The sequence below is a fragment of the Mauremys reevesii genome, linkage group 19 (assembly GCF_016161935.1).
Source record: "Mauremys reevesii isolate NIE-2019 linkage group 19, ASM1616193v1, whole genome shotgun sequence".
In the NCBI taxonomy this organism is placed as follows: domain Eukaryota; kingdom Metazoa; phylum Chordata; order Testudines; family Geoemydidae; genus Mauremys; species Mauremys reevesii.
The window spans coordinates 8146334-8169021 of NC_052641.1; the positions used below are offsets into that span (position 1 = coordinate 8146334).

A 22688-nucleotide genomic window follows, 5' to 3' on the forward strand; every position below is an offset into this window, starting at 1 on the left:
GCTTTGATCGTGGAATTGAATCATGGATGGGTCACCAAGTTTGGGCTTCAGATGAATAAGTAAATGATAAACAAATGATCACTCGGCAACATTTTAACCTCTAAAGCAGGGCATGTTTATATGAATTCTCTTCTCCCATCTATGCCCTTCCCCTGTGCTCCCCCATGACCTTTTCTAGACCCCTTTGTCCCATCAGCCTGATCAGGGCAGGCCAGACTGCAGTTCCCAGTATTGGTAAATGTGGTCTGCCACGGAGGGAGCGCTTCATCCATGTGCCACTGTGCAAGCTGTGCTCTTGGCCAACAGAGTGGGAATTGAATGGGGTTCTCCAGGACTAAAAGCCTGTGCCGCTTGAGCAAACAGACCCTGGTTCGCTCCCTGGTGCTGTAACAGACTCACCTCCTCCGTGGATCAGGCAAGGAGGGGCACCGGTAGCACACATTCACCATTGGCTTACCGCTGAGCATCAGCACTATCGGCGGAGCCAGAGCACGTGGGGAAAGAGGCATTAAAGGTGACACTCACAGTTCATCCTTGTGTGTTCAGCACCATCCCGTGGAGAAGGGGCAGGGCAGAAAAGGAGAGGAAGAGTGGAAGGGAGGGAAACTAAGAGCAGGAGGAAAGAAGAGAACAGAAAGACAGAAAAAACTTCAAAAGAAGGAAAAATATGGGATGGGGGAAGGCTGAAATATATTGGTGGTGGTGGCTTTTCTTTTTTTAAGGTATTTTGTGGGAGCAGGGAATGGACCGGGTGTGGGACAACCTATTTTCCCTCCTTTAGTCTCTCTGTGCCTGTTCTTTCTTTCTTTCTTTCTTTCTTTCTTTCCAGAGGTTTGTAACTAGGACAGCATGAAATGCTGGCAGGCACAATTTGTTAGCCCTTCTTATTGTTGGCGAATCACCAGTGAGCTGCAGTAGATATTTATTGTGGCAGAGCTCTGACCTTGCTCCCGTGGGTCCTGCGCTTCTAGGCGGTTTATGCTTAGCCTCAGTGGCTCACTGTGACCCTCCATGGAGCCCTTCTCTCTCTAGGGCCAGGGTTACAGTTTACTGAGCCCTTTTCATCATAGGCTGCAAGGAGGTTGGTGAGAGAACTCCCACAGTCTCTGTTCAGCCTCCTGTCCTGACAGGGACCTGACTTCCCCTCCCAGGAGCTGTTCCTGTAGTGGTGGGTTGGGGGGGAACCCGGGCCCGCCCTCTACTCCTGGTTCCAGCCCAGGGACCCTAATGGTAGCAGTTGTTGGCAGCCTACTTTTCACTGCCAGAGTTGCTACATTTCCCTGGGCCACTTCCCCACAGCTCTCCTGCTTCTCCCTTCTTCACCCTTACCTTAGGGCTCCTTTAACGATGGTTTGAGGGTGTCTTCATTAACCAGCCCTTCAGCCGCACTTCCTCTCCTCTGGCTCCCTGGCTCTCTCTTGTCTGAGTGGAGTGAGCCCTTTTTATAGTATCAGCAGGGCCTTAATTAGAGTCAGGTGGTCGCATTGACTGAATGGCCTCACCTGACTCTCTGCAGGTTAATTAGAGTCAGATGTGCTCATTAGCCTGGAGCAGCCCCTGCTCTGGTCAGTCAGGGAACAGAAAACTGTTAATCCAGTGGCCAGTATATCTGCCTTCTGCTATTCTGCTGTACCCAACTGGCCTGGGTCTATCACATTATAAATACATTAATTATTCAGAGAAACGTTCCTCATGAATCTGCTCCTTCGTCTCAGTCATTCAAGGAATGGTTTGTATCAATGTATACTCCAGCGGTGACTCATGAGCTATTTGCCACAATTAATACTGCAAGTGTTTGTTATCTGTAATTCATACTGCAGAACTGGTCATCTAAGTCACATGGTATGTGTTTTTGCTCCCTGATTGGATGACTCCCAAACAACACGAGGAGCTTTCAAGATGGCTTCAAGAACGCATGTGGTTCAAATACTTGTCAACACATTTGACACTTCCTCTTCCTATGTGAATACAGTTGTGAGCAAAATTTCACTTGCACAAATGTTGGGGAACGGTGAATATAAGGCATGACACATTGTGAATAAAAGACTCTGTGTCAAAGTGAGTTAATGGATTTTGTTCAAGCCAAAGCTCACAACTATTTTCTTGCAGTATTTGCCAAGTTCTGTTTGCAGTCGATCAGGCATTTCAGGCCTGTATTAGGTAGGGATGGAGGAACTATGTCATTCTTTCACCATTGCAAAAGGAGAGATGTAAATTTCCCTTGTTTTTTTCCCCAGAGTCTTCAAATCAGCTGGTTCAAAAGTTGATGCATTTTTCTTCCACAAGAGAAGAATCTGAACTCTCTAAGGCACTTGGCTTGGGTAGTGGCCACATGGCATTTTACTTTTCAGCAATTACTTGAAGAGCTCCCTTGTGGTTAAAGAATGCAGAAACTTTGTCAGAAACTAAAACCCAGTCTTCCCCCCCAGTACGCACAGTTGCTTACTCAGAAAGTTTTAGGTACTGGTTTCGATGACAGACTTCCAAAGTGTGGAATAAGCAGATGTAAAGTTGGCATCACGCTAAAGGATTTGTTTTTCCTCTTTTTCTCTTTGGGGTGTGTGTGTGTGTGTGTGAGAATTCTGGGCATGCCGCCAAGTGCTGCATTAATTGCAACACACACAAAAAGAAGACTGCATCTCCCTTATGTGCTTTGTGTCTTGGTTCAGATATAAACTCAACACAGATATAAGCACATGGTAGCTCAGACCGTAGGTAGGCAGGGATTTTGGAATGGAGGGGCTATATTTGTAACAAGGTGGATGACTGGATCGGATATCTGAAAGCGTGTGTCGGGATGGAATGCCGACAGGCCAGCCGGAGGTTGGAGGGGCCCAGTACTAAGTCCTTTCAGCCAGAAACTGCTATTCTTGCTGGAGTTGGTGGCAGCTTTGTGATGTGGACACCTCATGCACAGTACACTGAGACCCAAATTTGCTTCATTCTGTTCCTGGGATTTCAGTCCTCAGTTCAGTTGCTGCACATGTAACAATGCTAATTAATATTGGCACAGTCTATAGGGAGTCTAAAGGAAGGATCCATTGTCCTGCAACGATAGATGTTTGCTTTTCTGGGGACTGATAAAAAATTGCTTTTTCTCCCCTTCTCTATTTCCAGACCAATGATGCTGCAGGAAATACCTGGAACTGGCTTTACTTCATCCCTCTCATCATCATTGGCTCTTTCTTCATGCTCAACCTGGTGCTGGGCGTCTTATCAGGGTAAGGCGCCGATGACTTGTCCATCTCCACCTGGATGTGCAGGGCAATAACTGCTTCAGCGTGTGGTGGGCGGGGACTGGGACGGGAGGGTGACACACCAGACTCAGCACATCGCTTTGGTTTCACGCCCTACCTACCCCCTTTCTCTTCCTCGTAATAGCTGCCCCTATGAGGCCACCACACAGCTGTAACCTGAGAACACCAGCAGGGCTGGTGAAAAGTCAGTAGCCAAGATGGTCCTGAATTGTCAAGTGTGACTCCAGTTGCCAGGGTTAAGGGAGTTTCATGGAATACACTGACTTAGGCCTTGTCTAGCGAATACTTACTCAAGTGCTGAACTGTAAGCAGATGAGTAGCCCCACTCAAGTCAATGAGGCTACTCTGATGCTTAACATGAAGCATGTGAGTACGTGTTTGTAATGTGTTTGGGTATATTTCCCTCCAGTGATGGTGACAGCCTGCTACTTACTCCCAGATGATGGAGCTACCTTGTCAGTTCATGCAGTGGTAGGGGCTTGTGCCTTGGGTGTGTGGTGGTATCTGTGGCTACATCTACACCACACACAACTTGGGGCAGTGTGTAGGGTATGTGTAGCTACATGTTGCAGTGAAAAGCAGGCTGTGTCCATGCGGTGGTGTATAGCTACAGGTGTGAGTGAAGGTTCTGGCTGGGGAGAGGCTGTGGGGAAAGGCTCTGGCAGTGGGAGCGGGCGGGTCACTACACTACCTAGATGGAGGAGACACTGCTTGGGTGTTTAGAGAGCCGAGTAGGGCATAGAGCCTGGGGGTTCAGTGGTGTCTTTACTTGCCTACACTGCTATTTTTACCCATGCTAGGGGGCATGCAGTGAATGTACTCTATATGCTGCCATTTGTGCAGTGTAGACGTAACCAGTTTGTATGAAACCCCAGTGTTGCCAGCTCCTACGATTCTATTTCATGTCTTGCGATATTTTGTGTTCTTAAAGCCCCATGTGATGGAGTTTGTCTGGCCTTTTCTGCCCCCTGCTGGAGCCATTGGCTCCCTGACACCTGTCTGCTCAAGGAAAATCCACTCAGAGCAGGCTGCCAACAACACAGTCCTCCGGAGGTCTAGAAGGGCCTGGAGGAAATGCAGACCAATCAAGAACCAGCAGACCTGTTAAGAAGGCTTACCTGCTTCTTCTCAGGAGAGAGATGGGGAGACTGGAGCAGAGGAGGTGTTGCTCAGTGCTAGTCCTGGACCCCACGGCGGGGCCAGGCCCTTGCCTTCGAGTGCTGCAACTAAGTGTTTGCATTTTAAGTTTGGCTTCTTTGCATAAAAGTGCAGACAACCAAATCCTGAGTTTATTTTGTTATCTAAATGTTGAGAGAGTGACACCGATCTGCTCCAAGCAGGTGGCCAAATCTTATGGGTTAAGGTAGGGTTTGGCCCTACAGGGGGCGTTATGGAGCAGCCATACCTGCCACGCCTCAGCTCCTGGAGTCCTGTGATTACAGGAGAATGTCAGCCTCCATTTAAAAAGTGAAAGTAAATTTCTAGCCTTTGTAGTTAGGGAGGCAAGCTTGAAAATGTGGAATGTAAAGGCTCAAAAACCAGAAGGCAAATAAAAATAACTCAGCTTTATTTTTTTTAAATGTCATGATGTTTAAGCCAATCACCTGGTTTTGTGGGGGGGGGGGGGGAAGTGTGTGGACTCAGATTATTTAAATGCATGAAGTTGGTAATACTGAGCCAGGGGTTCATTAAGTTTGGATGTGAGACTTTGGTTTAGCCCATTAGAGAGAGAGAGAGCTGCTAAATTTGGGTCCTAACCTGAATGTTCCCAGCATCTGTGGATGTTTGGATCTGGGTTTATCATCCAGACCCATCTCAATAGTACACAAGCTCTTACAGTGTGTGCAACTGGGTGCTGGAGCCCCTCCGAGAAACCAGTATTGGGCTAGATTTATCTCTCACAGCATGGTTCTCAGCCCCTGGCATAACGATCCCTTGTTTGCTGATTGCCCTTCTGGTAACGAGAGGAGTGTGCAGCTGTGTTGGAGGAAAAGGTTAATGCTGTTCAGATGTAAAAGCCCTTTAATATTGCAGCCTTTGCTCTTTCTCTGTCTTATGTAGCCAGGGAAATAAAACGTTCTTCAAAGAACAGATCTATGCCTAGTATTTTTAAAAGAGCCTCAACATCCACAGATCCACCTGTGTTCAAAGCAGGTGTGGGGGAAAAGTAGGGAACGGCTTTGTGTGAGGATCAGGAACACTGCCCTGGGGCAGGGAGGGCACAGCTGGCATAAGTTGTGTCAGAAGGTCACGGACAGGGTCGGATTTAGGGGCAGGTGATCCAGGCGACTGCCTGGGGTGCTGGGCTTGCGGGGTGCCGGGCTCAGGGCGCTGGTTTTGTTGTTAATGACAAAAGGGAAAGTAGAATGTTTGAAGTAAAATGTTTCAGGTATTCTGTATGTAGGTTCATTTTTCACTAACCTTCTAGAATGTTCTGGATCTTTGACTCTCATGGAACCTTCCAGGCTTGCTTATATATGGCATGAATAAATACTGATTTACAGATCCTAGTGTGCAAATTTATCCTCTTATATGATAAGGATAAATCACGCATGCAAATCGTGCATCAAAGTCGTGAAATGGGCTTCAGATGCACTAACACATAAGGTATTCAAAAGTTTAACAAATGGAGCGGGAGGGTCTGAAGATGCTTCTCGCCTGGAGCACCATTTGGTCTAGGGCTGGCCCTGGTCACAGAGCAGGCTGGTGTCTGGCCAGCTGAAGAGCTTTGCTTCCCCTTCATTCCTAGATGAGTGTTAGGGGTAATGATGTTTTGTCAGGGCCATTGACCAGGCATCGTCTGATCTCAGAGGAGTTGGCAGAGGGGAAGCTCGTGTCCATACCCATGTGATATCGTACCGAAAGCACTTGTACAGTGGCTGGAGCTGGGGATGGTTCAGTGTTTGCACAATTCACCTGCATGGTTCCCCAGTGTCTCATCCCAGCTCGGTTAATAAGATGTTGCTTAATAATAATAATAATAATAATAATAATGAACAAAAGTTGCAGGCTCCTGTTCTCTTACGTTTGGACTCAAGGGTGATCTTGTGACCAAAGCAAGGACTTGAGAGATCTGTTTCTTGCTTTGCCACATGCTTTTTCTGACCTCGGGCAAGTTACTTTGCCACTCCATGCCTCAGTTTACCCATCTGTATTATAGGGGAAATAATACCCACCTCACAGGGAAAGACTGAATTCATTAAGATTTGTAAAGAGCTTCACGAGGAAGATCCCCTGAGGAGAGGCCAAGAGAAAGATCCAAACACCTGTGGCCGATGTTAGCCACGTTGCTTACCGCCCTACTGGAAAGTACTAAATATTATGGTGACGAGGCGAGTATAGAAGAAAATGGCAGGTTATTGTTATTAATTTTAGACGTGCTGATGACGAAGCCTTGCATTCCTGCAAGCAGTGACCAGTGCCGTTACCTTCCCTGGGAGAGGGCTCCGGAGCATCACTTCAAAGAAATGTGTTTCTGCTGAAATTATAGGAAAAACTCTGTATTTCATGTGAAGAGTCGTTGCCTGCAGAGCATTTGATCATTAAAAGAGAGCCAAAGGGTGAAATCATGACCCAAGTCAAGTCTATGACAGAACTGCCATTGACTTTGATAGGGTAGGATTTCACCCAAGGACTTCTTATTAATCCGCAGTACAGCTGCTCAGTGTGCCGGCTGCACCCAGCAGACACTAGCCCCCTCGGCCATGGACAGCCCCAGCTATATACCAGCTTCCTATAAAGCAGAGGTACACATGAATTTGGGGCTGAGGGCCTAGTGAGACCAGCACCAAAAGGGTTCACTCTGAAATCGTGTCTTCAGTCTTTATCTGGTCCCCATTATCATTATCTCATTCCGTATGCCCCTGGGAGATAGGGCAGTGCTGCGATCCGCATTGTACGCCCAAGGAACTGAAGCACAGAAAGGCTAGCTGGCTTGCTCGAGGTCACGCAAAATGTCTGAAGCAGAGTGAGGAATGGAACGCTGGTCTCACAAGCCCCATAATCAATATACCATCCGTCCTCTCATGAGTGTTACTCAGGTGATGATATACATCCAATACCTTTGTGACGTTCCCCTGGTGTTATCTGGACTGGTGATCTGCCAGGCCACTCCAATCCTTGACTCTGGGAGCCAGCCTTACCCTGCTCCGCTGTGAGAACCCCCGCTCCCGGGATGTTCACGCACAGCCTCTGGCCTGTAAGCTGCTCCCAGTGGGCACTTTTGGCCAGCCACTGCTTGGATTGTGCAACCGAATGACACTAGCCAATATCTCCAGTCCCAGACACAACCGTAGGAACCTCCGTCTTATAGTGTCCGGTTATACCCGCTGGACGCTTTATATGAGTTCATCAATTTAACAAAGAAATTGATATGTAACAGGCTTGTTATCCCAAGGGGAGTTTCTGACCCACTTCAAACCAAATGCACTGCTTCAGGTAGAATAAACAAACAAATTTATTAACTACAAAGATAGATTTTAAGTGATTATAAGTCAAGGCACAAGAAGTCAGATTTGGTCAAATGAAATAAAAGCAAAATGCATTCTAAGCTGATCTTAACACTTTCAGTGTCCTCACAAACGTAGGTGCTTTTCACCCCAAGCTGGCTGGTTGCTCTTCAGCCAGGATCTCCCCTTTGATAGCACTTCAGTCTCTTGGTGGTGATGTTTGTAGATGGAGGTGGAAGAGAGAGGAGAGCATGGCAAACATCTCTCCTTTTTATCATATTCTTTCTTCCCTCTTGGCTTTGCCCCTCCACCTTCAGCGTCAAGTGAGCATTACCTCATCATAGTCCCAAACTGACCAAAGGAAGGGGGGTGACTCACTTGAGAGTCCAACAGATCCTTTGTTGCTGCCTAGGCCAGTGTCCTTTGTTCCTGTGAGGCTGGGCTGGGTTTGTCCCATACCTGCCCTGATGAGGTGTGAACTGCCCCTCTGCTCTTGGGGAGTTTTTGCCTGGGCTTATTTTAAGCCATGAGGACACATTTTCAGCCTCATAACTACATACATGAAATTACAACCTATTACATTACTATAACAACAATGCTCAGTGCATCATGAGCCTTCTGAAGACACCCGACATGACAAACTTTGCATTGGATACCACACAATCATAAAGATGAACATGGGGGTGTAGGGTGTTCCCCTGAGGTACAGTGTCACAACCTTAACCTTGCAAACTACATTGGCATGTATATGGCTTTTTAAAAAATTCGATTTCTAGTTGCGTGTATAGCTTCCACTTGCCACCGTTGGTGACATGGAATAGACTTTTAACTAAATAGCTCTTGGGTATTTATCATTGTGATTAGGTTTTAACTAATTCCTCCCTGATGCCTGGATTAGGCCTCTTTCCCAGAGTGGCAAGGGAAATGCTATAGATTTCTGACCTGTTTAAAGAGACGCCATCATCTCAAAAACCATCATCAATAATAATAAATAACTTTAAACACAAATGAAATTACCTACATTCCCAGTAGCACTGGAGATTATGAAAAGAGCAGTAATAAAAAAAATCAAATTACTTTTCACCATTTATCTAGGAACATTGCTATATAGTGTCTGAGTACCGGGCAAAGCTATGTTGTTTGAACAGCTACTACTGTTTCTGGTCCCGTCTACGTTAGAGAGATTTGTACCACTAATTGGACTCATTTAGAAGCCCTGAACCCATATAAAGCTGGGTTTATACCCAAGTTACTGAGGGAATTGGTAAACCCCGTTTAACATTGGTGCAGTGTGTTTACATTAGGGCTTTTCACTGATGTAGAGTGTCAATAATGTAATACCGGTGCACAGTTCTCTAATGTAGACAGGACTTAACACGTGGGCTCTCTCTACCACGCTCCTGTACCTTCTCTATGCTGGGAGTTTTGTTTCTTTTCCTCTCTCGGTGGGCAATGCAAATAAACTAGCCTGGTTTGCTTCCTGGTTCTCATGTACTAGTAAAACCTGGCAATGTTTGGGTTGCAAACACTGCCGGTGCGGTATTTGTTTTAAAAGGAAGGCCACATAACCCCTCCATCCCCATCATTTCCAGTGGAAATTAAAGTTAAATAAACAACCAACAACAACAAAAACTGGAGAAAAATGTTTGGCTCTTAGGTGTTAGTAAAATTGTGATATAAAAGTAACCCTAAACCTCAGACCACACTTGCCGTGACGATGTCCCTTGAGTATATGGCTAAAGATGTCATTTAAAGCATGTTGGCTTTGTCATTCAGATTAAATTAGGCTTTCCCTGCTGTATGGAATGGCCCACCCACTCCCCATGCATGCTGATCAAAGTGCTGCCAGCACTCTTGTAATCACTTAATATTTAAATATCCTCTCAGAATGGCCTTCTCAGATTTCTGCTCTCTTTCATCTGATGCTCATCACTGAAGTGGGTGGCGATTTTCTCTTCCCCAATGCAAATATCATGGATCAAATGGTCAAAAGAGCTTAGCTCTCTTTGAGACACCAAAATAAATGGGCGGATTTTCCAAAGGAGCACATGCCACTGTGGCTATGATGCAATTTTTAGTGAGCTGGCTTGCTCAAAGCTAGCTTGGATATGCTTACACATGGTCTCCAGATTGTAGTGTAGACATAGCCTTGTCATATCAGTTCACTGTGACGTTAAGGATGAGTCTGTAAGGACAAACTCAGTACCTGTTTTCCAGTGGTAATGCAGCTTCACCAGTCTTAAACTGCTCAAGACAAGGTTAAGATGTTTTAGCCCCATGGCATGGGTTTTCATGTCTACATTAGTCGCTTAAAACTCGTGCAGCCGAATTCTAGCAGTTGCTGAAATCAAGGTCCTAATTTTGCTAGTGTAGACAAGGCGCAAGTCTCTGCAGCAGGAAGAAAGCTGCGTACTCACCATAGTGTGACAGCTGTGTGCAGTCGTGTTCTTCACTTTGGGTTTTCGGAGATTGCATGCCATTATCCTTTGGAATCATTGGTCAGGGAGGAGTAAAACTAGTAGACCTCAGTGCCAGATATTCCTCTCAAATTCAGCGCATGCCCATCCCTTCTCTGCTCTGCAATGAGTCATCTGATTTTTCCCACTCACAGGATGTCTTCGATGTTCCTTTTGAACCCCTAGGGGTCGCCACTCCCCTTCCTTCCTTCCCTCCCTTACCTATACCGATATCCCCCATCACAGGCACTATCCTTCTAGCTGAGCATGAGGAGGTGAGACGTCCTTCAGAGATGACCGATGCCAATAATTCATCTGGCTGGTATCTGTTTTACTGGGCTAACCTCCCACTCATAAACATCATTGGATGGTGTACTTGATCAAGTTGGACAGATGCAGTGTGTGTTTGGCCATCCATCCATCAACCCAGTCATCCGTGCCCTAGAAAACACATCAAACTGGCTTACGGTGTCCGCCTGCACTCTTCAGTTACACAGACAGCAAAAGCCTTTTAAAGAAGAAAATGTTTACCTCAAAGAAACCGAATTAACAACCCGACCAATCTTTCCCAGGCACCATTCAGCGAGCCCAGCCAAAGTAGGAGTATCTCAGGTTTCGTTTACGCTAGCGAACTGGACTGGTTGTACTGATCCGACTTAACCACAAACAGGCCTTTGTGTCCATACTAGCCTGGCTTAATCCGTTTACGTTTTGTCCTACATCCGTAGTAGTGCCGTTCTAAACTGTTTCGGTTGCAGTGCCCTCTGGGTACCTCTCCCACGATCCCCACCTTAGCTCCTAGAAGCAGTGCCTTCCAGGAGGTGCCACAAGGCCGCTAATGCACTGTGAGGCAGTTGCAGAGGGCCTAGCTGAACAGTTTTCGTTTATTTGCATCCACGTTGGCACTAATCCGATTGTGCTTTAACGGTTTTATTCAGCCCGCTGAAAGGCGTCTGCCCTAGCTAGTTGTTAAACCATTCATAGAGTATGTCAGGGGCTGCCGTGTGGATGGCTGAAAAGTGCTCTCCCTGCTGTAACCGACAACACTGCAGGGTGTGGCTCGGAGTGCTGTGGTCCCCTACATGGTTGGCAGTGTGCTGGGGGTAGGCTGTGAGATCAGACGTGGGTGCTAGAGATCCTGCAACCACTGGGCTCTTCAGGCTCCAATGCTGTGTGGATACAAACACTCAAACCCAAAACACTCGTGTGCCTCAAATTGATAAAAGGGTCCTGCCAGGAATAAATGGGGCAGTTGAGCTAGGCGAGGCTTTTTTATAACACGAACAGGAGATCAGCCCATACTTCCTAACTCAGCCCCTGGGGCCAGTCCAGGGGTCTACAAGATAACCAGGTCTAGTTATAACCTTGTACACCATCCTCTTGGCAGCAGGCTGCAATTCTGTGTCCTCCTGCTGTGGCCTAAAGCGTGTCCCCCTCCCGGCATCAAGGTGGGTGTGTCTCTGTCCAGCTCTCAGGCCCTCCTGAGTCTCCTCCAGGCTGCCCGCTATCCAGCGTCTGCCAGCATTTCTCCCACAGGAGCAGTGCATAGGGCTGGTCTGTGGGGCAGCGCTTATAGTGTGCCGGGTCGAAGTGGGGACACACTGAGCTGGGTTGCCACCTGGGGGAAACCGCCCCACCGATTGGCTGCTCTTCCCTATGAGGTGGGCTAGTGGGGCAAGCAGCCAATCAGAGCTGCAGCAGAAGCTCGGTGAGCAATGACTGACAGCTCCTCTGCCCCTCCCACTTCCTCTCTCTCTCCCTGCAACACTGGGCCTGGGGAGGGGAAGAGGTGAGGCTGAAGGGCTGGCAGAACTGAAGAGGGGGCTGGAGGGTGCAAACAGATCTGGGGGCAGAATTGATGTGGGGACTGGATTGATTTGGGGGCTGAGGAGCAGAATTAATTGCTGGGCAGATGTGGGGGTGAATGATGAGACACCCTGCACCAGCAGTCTTTTCAGACCACGTTCAGCATTGCTGGGAGGGGAGTGAGTAGTTGCAAGTGGCTCACTCCGGGTGTACGTCCAAAACCCTGGATGCTTTTACATCCGAACCTCTTGAGTGTGAAGGATGGTGCTGGCCACTTCCTGAAAACGAGCTTTTCCACAACACTGATGGTGACCCTGGGGGTATTTCCAGCCCAACCAAGAAGCAGGAACAGCCTTTTTGGGGCTTCTGGTCCCAGCTGCAACCAGGAAGTGCGGCGATGCACAAGGTGGTAGCTAGCATCTATTTGTCCTGGTGGAGACATACCTGTGCGTTGTCTAGACCGGCTACGTGCAGGGATAGACAACATCAGCAGCCTTGCTTATATTTAACACCCCAAGCGTGTTGTGTGCTCTGCCACAGCCAGATCGACAGCACTGGCTCTGAGCGGCCAGGCAGGGAGGCTCCTTCTGCGGAGGGAGTACGGCTCGATATCTCTCAACACTGAGAATGACTCTGGCTTCAAGGTGCCAGGCTTAATGGATTTCAGTGGATTTGAAGAGCTCGTCTCTGGCTTGAACTAGCAGCTGTTGATTGTCCTGGAAGAGCTACTGCAGCTTTCATGGTTCACTGTAACAACGCGTCTTAAACCTCTCCTGCCACAGCTCATTTTGAGCAGGTCGCGCCCTATCACGGTGTCGTCTGAACCGAACTTTCAATACATCCTCCTCCCGTCGGCTGCTGTTTTCTCAGTGGTGAGGTAGTGTGTCCTAGATTATCATTGCTTCCCATCTCTTACAGCATCCCTGGGGGATTCTGCTTTTCATTCCTTACCCTGGTGTGTTGGGTAACTGTGGCTTCAGTGCTGATTAGTGCAGCCTATTGGCTGAGAGCCCCCAGCTCCGTTCAAACCTCATTGAGCCATCTGTCTCAGTGGCTCGATGTGTTAAGTGTCGTGACAGGTTTTTCCCTTTCAGAGGATTCTGCTAGACTGAGATCATAAAACTTCAGCTTGTGAGAGATGCGGAGACTGGAGTAGAGTAAAAGGCTAATTAATGTATCATAATGGCAAAGAATTCCCCCGTCCTCTTCCCTCATTATGAGGGACAATCGCTCATTTTCCACCCAGATTTACTTCCATCCCACGCTTACCTACTGCGATCTCACTTTGGCTGCTATCAATTATTTGCCTCAGAAATGTTGCGTAATGGAAAGGGATGTCAGTGTGATAAATGTATCTTGCATCAATTTCAGATTCCTGCTCTCTTACTCTGGGTGATCTTTATTACGGGGCTTAGCCCACCTTCTGCTCCGCATTAGAACTGCAGACAGAGTCCAAGATGTGTTGACTCTCCCTTCTTTCCCACCGCCACCCCACGTGGGTCACAAACCCACTGCTTTAGAGTGGTAGCTGTGTTATTCTGTATCAGCAAAAACAACGAGGAAGCCTTGTGGCACCTTAGAGACTAACAAATTTATTAAGTTTTTGTGGGCTAGAACCCACTTCATCAGATGCATGGAGTGGAAAATACAGGAGCAGGTATAAATACATGAAAAGATGGGAGTTGCCTTACCAAGTGTGAGGTCAGTCTAACGAGATAATTCAGTTAACAGCAGGATACCAAAGGAGGAAAAATAACTTTTGTAGTGGTAATGAAAGTGGCCCATTTCAAACCGTTGACAAGAAGGTGTGAGTAACAGTAGGGGGAAATTAGATTTAGGTTTTGTAATGACCCAACCACTCCCAGTCTTTATTCAGGCCTAATTTGATGGTGTCAGATTGCAAATTAATTCCAGTTCTGCAGTTTCACGTTGGAGTCTGTTTTTGAAGGGTTTTTTGTTGAAGAATTGCCACTTTTAGGTCTGTTATTGATTGATCGGGGAGATTGAAGTGTTCTCCTACTGATTTTTGAATGTTATAATTCCTGATGTCAGATTTGTGTCCATTTATTCTTTTGTGTAGACTGTCAGGCTTGGCCAATGTACATGGCAGAGGGGCATTGCTGGTACATGATGGCATATATCACATTGGTAGACGTGCAGGTGAATGAGCCCCTGATGGTGTGGCTGATGTGGTTAGGTCCTATGATGATGTCCCTTGAATAGATATGTGGACAGAGTTGGCACTGGGGTTTGTTGCAGGGATTGGTTCCTGGGTTAGTGTTTGTGTTGTGTGGTGTGTAGTTGCTGCTGAGTATTTGCTTCAGGTTGGGGGGGGCTGTCTGTAAGCGTGGACTGGTCCGTCTCCCAAGGTCTATGAGAGCGAGGGATCGTCCTTCAGGATAGGCTGTAGACCCATTGCTGTAAACAGCAGAGAGGCTACGTACTCCCACGTGGTCCCTGCAGAGGTGAGAGCAGAACTTCTGGTCCATGGGCCTTAGGGGAGGCTAGTCCCTGGCCCCTCCCCTTTTTCCTGAAGCCCCACCCCAGATCCCAGAGCACCCCCACCATAGCTGCTGGCCTCCCTGCTCCCGCCCCGGGCTGCCCCAGCACCCCCAGCCCAAGCACCGGGTAGTTGGCATGGCCACAGTACCCCCCCATCCCAGCCTCGGAGCGCTGGGCAGGCAGCATAGTCCCAGTGCCCCCAGTCCCAGCCCTGGAGCATGGGCAGGGCCACACTGGGCTGTTTGGGGAGGCTCAGCCTCCCCCAGCCTATGATACATGGACCATATTCTGGTCCAAAGTACAGGCCTCTCTCACTTGAGCTCAGGGACCCTTAGTTTGCAGCTGAGGTAGCTGGTCCCTTATTCTGTGTGTGGTCCAGTAAAACAGCAGCTCTCAAACTTTCCAGGCTACTGTGCCCCTTTCAGGAGTCTGATTTGTCTTGGACACCCCAAATTTTACCTTATTTTAAAACTCCTTGCTTACAAAATCAGACATAAAAATACAAAAGTGCCACAGCCACACTGTTACTGAACAATTGCTGACTGTCTCATTTTTACCATGTAATTAGAAAATAAATCAATTGGAATATAAATCTTGTACTTGCCTTTCAGTGTGTAGTACACAGAGCAGTATAGACAAGTCAGTGTCTGTATGAAATTTCAGTTTGTACTGACTTTGCTAGGGCTTTTTCTGTTGCCTGTTGTAAAAGTAGGCAAATCTCTAGATGAGTTGATGGACCCCTGGAAGAGCTCTGAGTACCCCCAGGGACACGCGTACCCCTGGTTGAGAACCACAGCACTAAAAGGTATCAAGAGCTGTTTGTCATTCACTCACTCTGTGTTTTACACACTTACCCCTGTTGGAAGTGAGGTGGAAGATAGAGCCTGTAGTGTAGGAACCAAGGGGGAGACCAGATTAGGTTACGCTGCATGGGGCTGTCCTTTCCCACTGGGATGGAGAGTTGCTGGATCTAGTTCCAGCATCCCTCAGAACTGCCTCTCATTTTCTGGCCCTGTTGAAAATGGCCCTTGACACTGTGGGATAAATGGGGCTGCTGTCCCCAAGCCCCCGTCTCAGAGCTGCACTGACATGGGATTGGCAGCGTTGCTTCCTGGACCAGGAAAATAAAATCGAAACTGGTGTAAAGACAAAGAGGCTGCAAGGGCAGGAAAGGGCTCGTCTCTGGGCCTTTCCGCTTCCCCGTCTCCGGGAATACATGGCGCTTTTCTCTGCTCGATTCACGTTTGATTCACTCCATGCTCAAGAGATAGAAATGGTGGCAAAGCCTGGATTGATGGTGAGCATCGCTCTCCCGGTAATGCTTTCATCCCTTTTCAGCTAGCTGAGGAGAGCTGTTTTTTTTCCTCTGTGCAAGTGATGAGCTGGAAGCAGCAGCAGCTCTGGCTGTGCAGGATTGATCGAGCCTAGACCTTGGCCCTTCCCGAGATAAATGGCAGCTATTAGCAAGGGCTGGTGTCTCTGCCAGCTGGGCTTCTCCTGCCCTCCAGGTAGCCCCGTCTCTGAGTCCAGTCAGGAAGCAACGGGGGGGCTGTCTCTCCTGCGCACAGCATGACACCGCCAGACGCCAGCCCGAAGGCCAGATGGAGTTGGATAGCACTGGGCATGCTGGGGATTTCATGTAGCTAGTGAGAGCACTGAGGGCAGATCTGCAGCAATGTGCTCTGTCATCTGCATCATCATCAACTCTTACTCCTCCCTCATGCTTCCTCGAAGCGTATGCTTAAATGTTGGCAATTTAATCTTTTGGCTCAGATGCTGGTGTCGTTACACGAGTGCCTTTATGCTCCAGAAACTGACGCTGAAAAAAGGCACCTTCTCACTCGGGGCATCTGCTTCCTGGGTGGCTCTCGAGCCCGTCGGTTTACTGGTGCTACCACTTTTCCATTAGTGTCAACGCTGCAGTGGCAGCGCAGCTACTGGGCCAGGCAGGGGCTGCAGAAGGCTGTGCACGCAGCAGTGCTGGCATGATTCTGCGGCGTGGTGGAGGTGGGAGAGATGGGGAGAGCCTGAACAGGGAGGCTGCAGCCCCAGTGCACTGCAAAGCTGAGCTCCACGGGGGCTACGTTCAGGGGCATAGCTACAATGGTGCAAGTAGTGCAGTCGCACCAGGTTCACGAGGCTATGGGGGCTCACTTTAGGCACCATGGTAGTTACCCCACAGGCTACCTGTAGGCAGACAGGGCGCTCCCACACCCTCTCCAGGGGCAGTCAGCCTAGCGAGATGAGGGATGGGCTATTGCAGGCTGAGGGAAGTGCAGAGACACAGCTGGTATAGCCACTGCCAGGAGGATCCATCAGCTGTATTCTCCACAGTGCAGGAGCAGCCACAGAATTGCTCCATGGCCAGGGATGACAGCGTGCCCTCCTTTCCTGCCAACAGCTGTGCACCTCCCCGTGCAAACCCCATCAGCAGGTCCGATCTATGCTGCTAGCGCAGCAGTGCCTGCAATGGGCACACAGCTCCATGCGCTGGCGTTGATGGGCCGCCTCGCCCCAGCATCGGGCGCCATGGTTGCTGCTTCTGTTACGCCATCCCTGCAATTGCTTCCGTTCGGAGGGGAATGCCCAGGAATGAGGCTGAAAGGCACCAGCTGTGCACAGCTCCTAAGGAAGGCACATGAGAGCAGACACATACCCTTCCTTCTCCATGGCTCTCAGAACCCGCTCTCCGGTTTGATACATCCAAAGTGACAGGGCAGTCGGCCCTTCCCGTGGGAGGCAGTGCTGCAGCCAAAGCCATCTCAGTTCTGTTAGAAGTTTCCTGGTGATGTTTTGTCAAATGCTTCACTTCCTTAATTTTATGTCATCTCATCCCAGCCCAGTTATACCCCCTTGTCTTGCTCTAAACAATTCCTCCTTGGTCTGGTTGTGTACACCTTTCTTGCACCCGTAGATTGTGACCACCTCCCTTCCAAGTGATTTCCTAGCCAAGCTAGACACATTTAATTCTTTCCCTCCTAAACAGAAAGGAAGGATGGCCCAGTGGTTATGCTGCTAGCCAGGGATTTGGAAAGACTCCGTTCAATTTTCTACTCTGCTACAGACTTTGTACATGACCACGGGTAAATCGCTTAGCCTGTCTGTGCCTCGATTCTCCATCTGTGAAATGGGGGTTATAGTGCTACCTTACCTCACAAGCCTATTGTTAAGATTAAATGTGTTAAAAGTAGTGAGGTACTCAGATAGTACTATCTGATTGGGAAAGGGGGGAGCAGGCCTATACATAACTAAGATAAATGTGTGTCCTTCAGTCTTCACTGATCTCTCTTCACTTCGTTTATGTGTTTTTGGTAGCAAGGTGCCAAAAACATAGGGTGACCAGATGTCCCTATTTTATAGGGACAGTCCCGATATTTGGGGCTTTTTCTTCTATAGGTGCCTATTACCCCCCACCCCATCCCGATTTTTCACACTTGCTGTCTGGTCACCCTACAAACACAGTATTCTCCACATGGTCACACCAGAGCCAGATAGCCATGGACTTGTGTCTTTCCTGCTCTGCACCCTGATATCTCTGTGCATGCAGCCTCCAATTGTGTTGGCCTATGCTGCTACCATGATGCATTGCAAAATCCTCTTTAATTTGTGGCCCATTGTCACTCCTGGATCTCTCTTGACTTGCGGCTGCCTGCGTCTCTCTCCCCTCCCACCATACATAGGCTTCAGATTATTTCCCCCCAGATTTACTTGCCTTTGTTTTTCTAAAGACAAATTTCATTTTATTTTCCACCTGTGTTTGTAACCTCTCAGCAGCTGCTCTGGTTAGTGCATTGAAGATAAAGATGTTCTCTCCTCGCCTCGCCCATCCCTCCCCCATGGCTCCGATCTGCTGGTATGAATAATTCAGCTGCTGCTGAGCCTGCCTTTGTTCTTTGCACAGAGGAGCTTTTCTGAGCAACACCAAAGGTTGGCATCTTTGAGGTGGTCGGGCTGTGGCCGCATGCTGGGACATGCGAAGGTTGGCACGATGGGGGTCTCTGTTCTCTTGCAGCCATCTCCCTGACCTACCATTTCAGGCTCCCAGAGGTCTGCCGCATCGCAGGGCGAGTTGGTGGGCTTCTACCTAAATTATTCAGCTTCCAAAAGAGTTCAAAGGGTTGCTGGCCCTGTTTCAAGTGAAAGTTCCCCACTGAAAATACATCCATCTGGAGCTAAACAAGGCAGGAATCAAAGGAAAGAAAGCCTACGTTTAACCCTGCTCAGGTCCTGAGCTTTGCTACTGTATCTCAAATCCCCTGCCTCTTTTTCCACTGTCTTTTTCTACCTCCTCTTCATGGCTGCCTAACCACTCTCCATTTTAATTCCTGGACCCATTCCTAAGCATCCTTAGAAGTCAATGGGATTGACAGATGCTCAGCATGGAATGGCATCTGCATTTGCAAATTCATCTGCATTTGGCAATGCTTTGCACTTTGCAGGATTGGTCCCCTGTCTTCTAACTTTTTTCTTTTCTTTTCTTTTCTTTTCTTTTCTTTTCTTTTCTTTTCTTTTCTCCTTAGGGCATGCTCATTGCTTTTTGTCTCTCCTAGGGTAGGTTAGCAGTGATTAAATGGATGTTAGAGTCACCGAAGGTTGGTGTCCATATGTCTTTTAGCTGTATAAACAGAATCACAAAGTGGCTGCTTTTTGCTGCAGCCGGGAGGGATTGCATGTTACAATGGATTTACTGTGCTCCAGGAAGACGCAGCAGAGATGAACCTGCAGAATAAATTCTTCCCCTGGAGCAAGGATCTGCTTCTCATAAACACTGGAACACTAATGTGGTTACTGAGGGAAGCGTAAGGACATTAACAAGATCGGATTCCCAGTGAGACGAGCTGCAGGGGCTTTGAAGGACTTTGTAGCTGGGATTTGTAGGAGGGGAGAATGTGAACTTGCTGCAGAAAGGGTGGGCTGGCAGGTGCAGCTGACAACCACCTGAGGAGAAGCAGCATGGTGCAACAAAGGAGGCCAAATTCAAGATGGAGCAGCCTCAGGAACAAGCGCTCCATGGGCTGGCAGGGATTGATAACAATGGAGGGATGTACCAACTACAGTCTGGCCAAAGACAGGATACTGGGTAGATGGACCATTGGTCTGACTCAAGATGGCCGTCTTGGTAACCCATGCAGCTGTGACACTGCTGTCTTTAGACATGTGGCACATCCCACCCTGGAATGGCTTTCTTCATCAGAAGCAAGATGGCCACAGAATGAAAGGGAAGGCTAAGCAAAACCCACCATTCCTCTTCTCCCACCCCACAGGACAGCTGAATGAGCCAGAGAAGTCTAAGGAACCTGCTCCCTCCCACCATCCTTTAAGTCTAGCCAAGTGTTCCTGCTTATGTGTGGATGCTTTTGATGATGGAGACACAGTCACTGTCAGGCCATGGGGAAAGGGTTAGAATATCACCCCATTCCCTGAGCGGAGAAGCAGACTGAATGCCCCCAAGATTAGGCCTGTCAATGATTCAGTGCCCCAGACCAAACCAGGCTGGATCCTACGTGACATACCAGGGCACAATCTAAACTACTGGGGGGCTGTGTCACCCTGATATGCAACGCTGGGTGCCTTACAATGCTTTGCTGTAGTAGCTCCCACCTGGGATGCTCAGAACCAACCTGCCAGCATGCAATGCCAGCTACACCCTGAGTGTCCGTGGGTAGCTCCTGCCTGCCAGCTACACCCTGGCCCTCACCAGCCTTGGTTATACTTCAGGGTGACCCCAGCTTGCCCCCAGACCCAGATCTTCCCCTCAGGATGTGTGTTGTCTACTGCCCAGCCCTCTCCTGGAAAGTACAAATCTATTCAGTCCATTATTCCTTTAAGGGAATAATAGGACAGTTTAATATTTTAAATAGTTATCCAGACACTTCAACTTTAACACTCTGGATTAGAGAAAACAGTAAAACAAGTTTATTAACTACAAAGAGAGATTTTACATGAGTACAAGTAATTAGGCGTAAAAGTCAGAAATGGTTACAAGAAAAATAAAGAGAAAATGTTTACTGGTGTCTAACTGAACAAACTGTATTAGATTCAAGCAAAATTTCTCACCACGTGCCTCCAGCAAGGTTCTGACCAGACACTTCAGGTCAGAACTCTGCCCCAAAAGTCCAACAGCTGTTTCCTTTTGTCTTCTCAGGTGCAGAGAATGCAGCGGGCAGGGAGAGGGGAAGGGGTGTCTTGGGGTGTCTGCCTCTTGTCTTTATAGTACTGTCCCTCCTTGGAGAAGCATTTCCAGCTGGGAGCAAGGTGACAGGCAGTCTAGTGAAGAAAGGAAACTGTGCTGTTTCTTTGCTGATATATAGATTTTTGTCCTTGCTCCCTTCCTGGCCAAAGAATGGCCACTTAGAATGTAACGATTCAGAATATTGGGAATCATTAAGAAAGTGATAGATAATAAGACAGAAAATATAATATTGCCTCTATATAAATCCATGATACGCCCACATCTTGAATACTGTGTGCAAATGTGGTCACCCCACAAAGATATATTGGAATTGGAAAAGGTATGGAGAAGGGCAACAAAAATTATTAGGGGTATGGAACAACTTCTATTTGAGGAGAGATTAATAAGGCTGGGACTTTTCAGTTTGGAAAAGAGATAACTAAGGTAGGATAAGGTGGACTAAGGGTACTAAAAGGTGGATAGAAAGCTGGCTAGATTGTCGGGCTCAACGGGTAGTGATCAACAGCTCGATGTCTAGTTGGCAGCTGGTATCAAGCGGAGTGCCCCAGCGGTCGGCCCTGGGGCCAGTTTTGTTCAACATTTTTATTAATGATCTGGATGATGGGATTAATCGCACCCTCAGCAAGTTTGCAGATGACACTAAGCTGTGGGGAGAGGTAGATATGCTGGAGGGTAGGGATAGGGCCCAGAGTGACCTAGGCAAATTGGAGGATTGGGCCAAAAGAAATGTGATGAGGTTCAACAAGGACAAGTGCAGGAAGGAAGAATCCCATGCACCGCCACAGGCTGGGGACCGACTGGCTACGCAGCAGTTCTGCTGAAAAGGACCTAGGGGTTACAGTGGATGAGAAACTCGATATGAGTCAGCTGTGTGCCCTCATTGCCGAGAAGGCCAATGGCATATTGGGCTGTATAAGTAGGAGCATTGCCAGCAGATCGAGGGAAGTGATTATTCCCCTCTATTCGGCACTGGTGAGGCCATACCTGGAGTATTGCGTCCAGTTTTGGTCCCCCCACTACAGAAGGAATGTGGACAAATTGGAGAGAGTCCAGCAGAGGGCAACGAAAATGAATAGGGGGCTGGGGCACATGACTTACAAGGAGAGGCTGAGGGAACTGGGGTTATTTAGTTTGTAGAAGAGAAGAGTGAGGGGGCATTTGATAGCAGCCTTCAATTACCTGAAGGGGGGTTCCAAAGAGGATGGAGCTCGGCTGTTCTCAGTGGTGGCAGAGGACAGAAGCAGCAGCAATGGTCTCAAGTTGCAGTGGGGGAGGTCTAGGTTGGATATTAGGGAAGACTGTTTCACTAGGAGGGTGGTGAAGCACTGGAATGGATTAGCTACAGAGGTGGTGGAATCTCCATCCTTAGAGGTTTTTAAGGCCCAGCTTGACAAAGCCCTGGCTGGGATGACTTAGTTGGTGTTGGTCCTGCTTTGAGCAGGGGGTTGGACTAGATGACCTCTTGAGGTCCCTTCCAACCCTGATATTCTATGATTCTATATGATTGAGGTCTATAAAATCATGACTGGTGTGGAGCAAGTAAATAAGGAAGTGTTATTTACTTACTACTTACTAATATAAGAATTAGGGCCACCAAATGAAATTAATAGGCAGCAGGTCCTTGGGAGATTTTAGGCCAGTTTTAATTTCCTGAAAGTTTTGGAGAAGACTCTGAGAAGTATACAACATTTAGGAGAACTATCTTCACCAAACCTCTGGGCCTTTTGAGGTTCCTTCATCACTGGTCACATCAAGGGTAGATTAAAACTAAGTTGGGCCCTGATCCACCAGAATTTTGGGACACCGCCAACCCCTTAAAATGGCGCCTCTTCTCCTCTCCCCTGACAAAAGCCCCCACCCACACAGGCACCCCCCCCATGAACAGCTCTTGCCTTCCTCCCACTCCTCAGTCTTTAATTTTCCTGCCAAATGAGGCAAACCAGCATGCGGCTGTCTGGCACCACTCAGGCAAGCTTGGCACCACCACATGCTACGCTGACAGCTTCACTGCTGCACTCCCTCTTCC

The 22688-nt window shown here is 48.2% G+C and overlaps 1 protein-coding gene across 1 annotated transcript in view; it reads left to right on the forward strand.

Moving 5' to 3' along the window:
* Nucleotides 1–22688, forward strand: part of CACNA1B (calcium voltage-gated channel subunit alpha1 B) — a 484205-nt gene that overhangs the window by 245117 nt on the left and 216400 nt on the right. The window contains exon 7 of the mRNA XM_039506170.1: nt 3118–3221. Coding sequence (XP_039362104.1) covers nt 3118–3221 — 104 coding nt within the window. The remainder of the gene's footprint in view (nt 1–3117; nt 3222–22688) is intronic.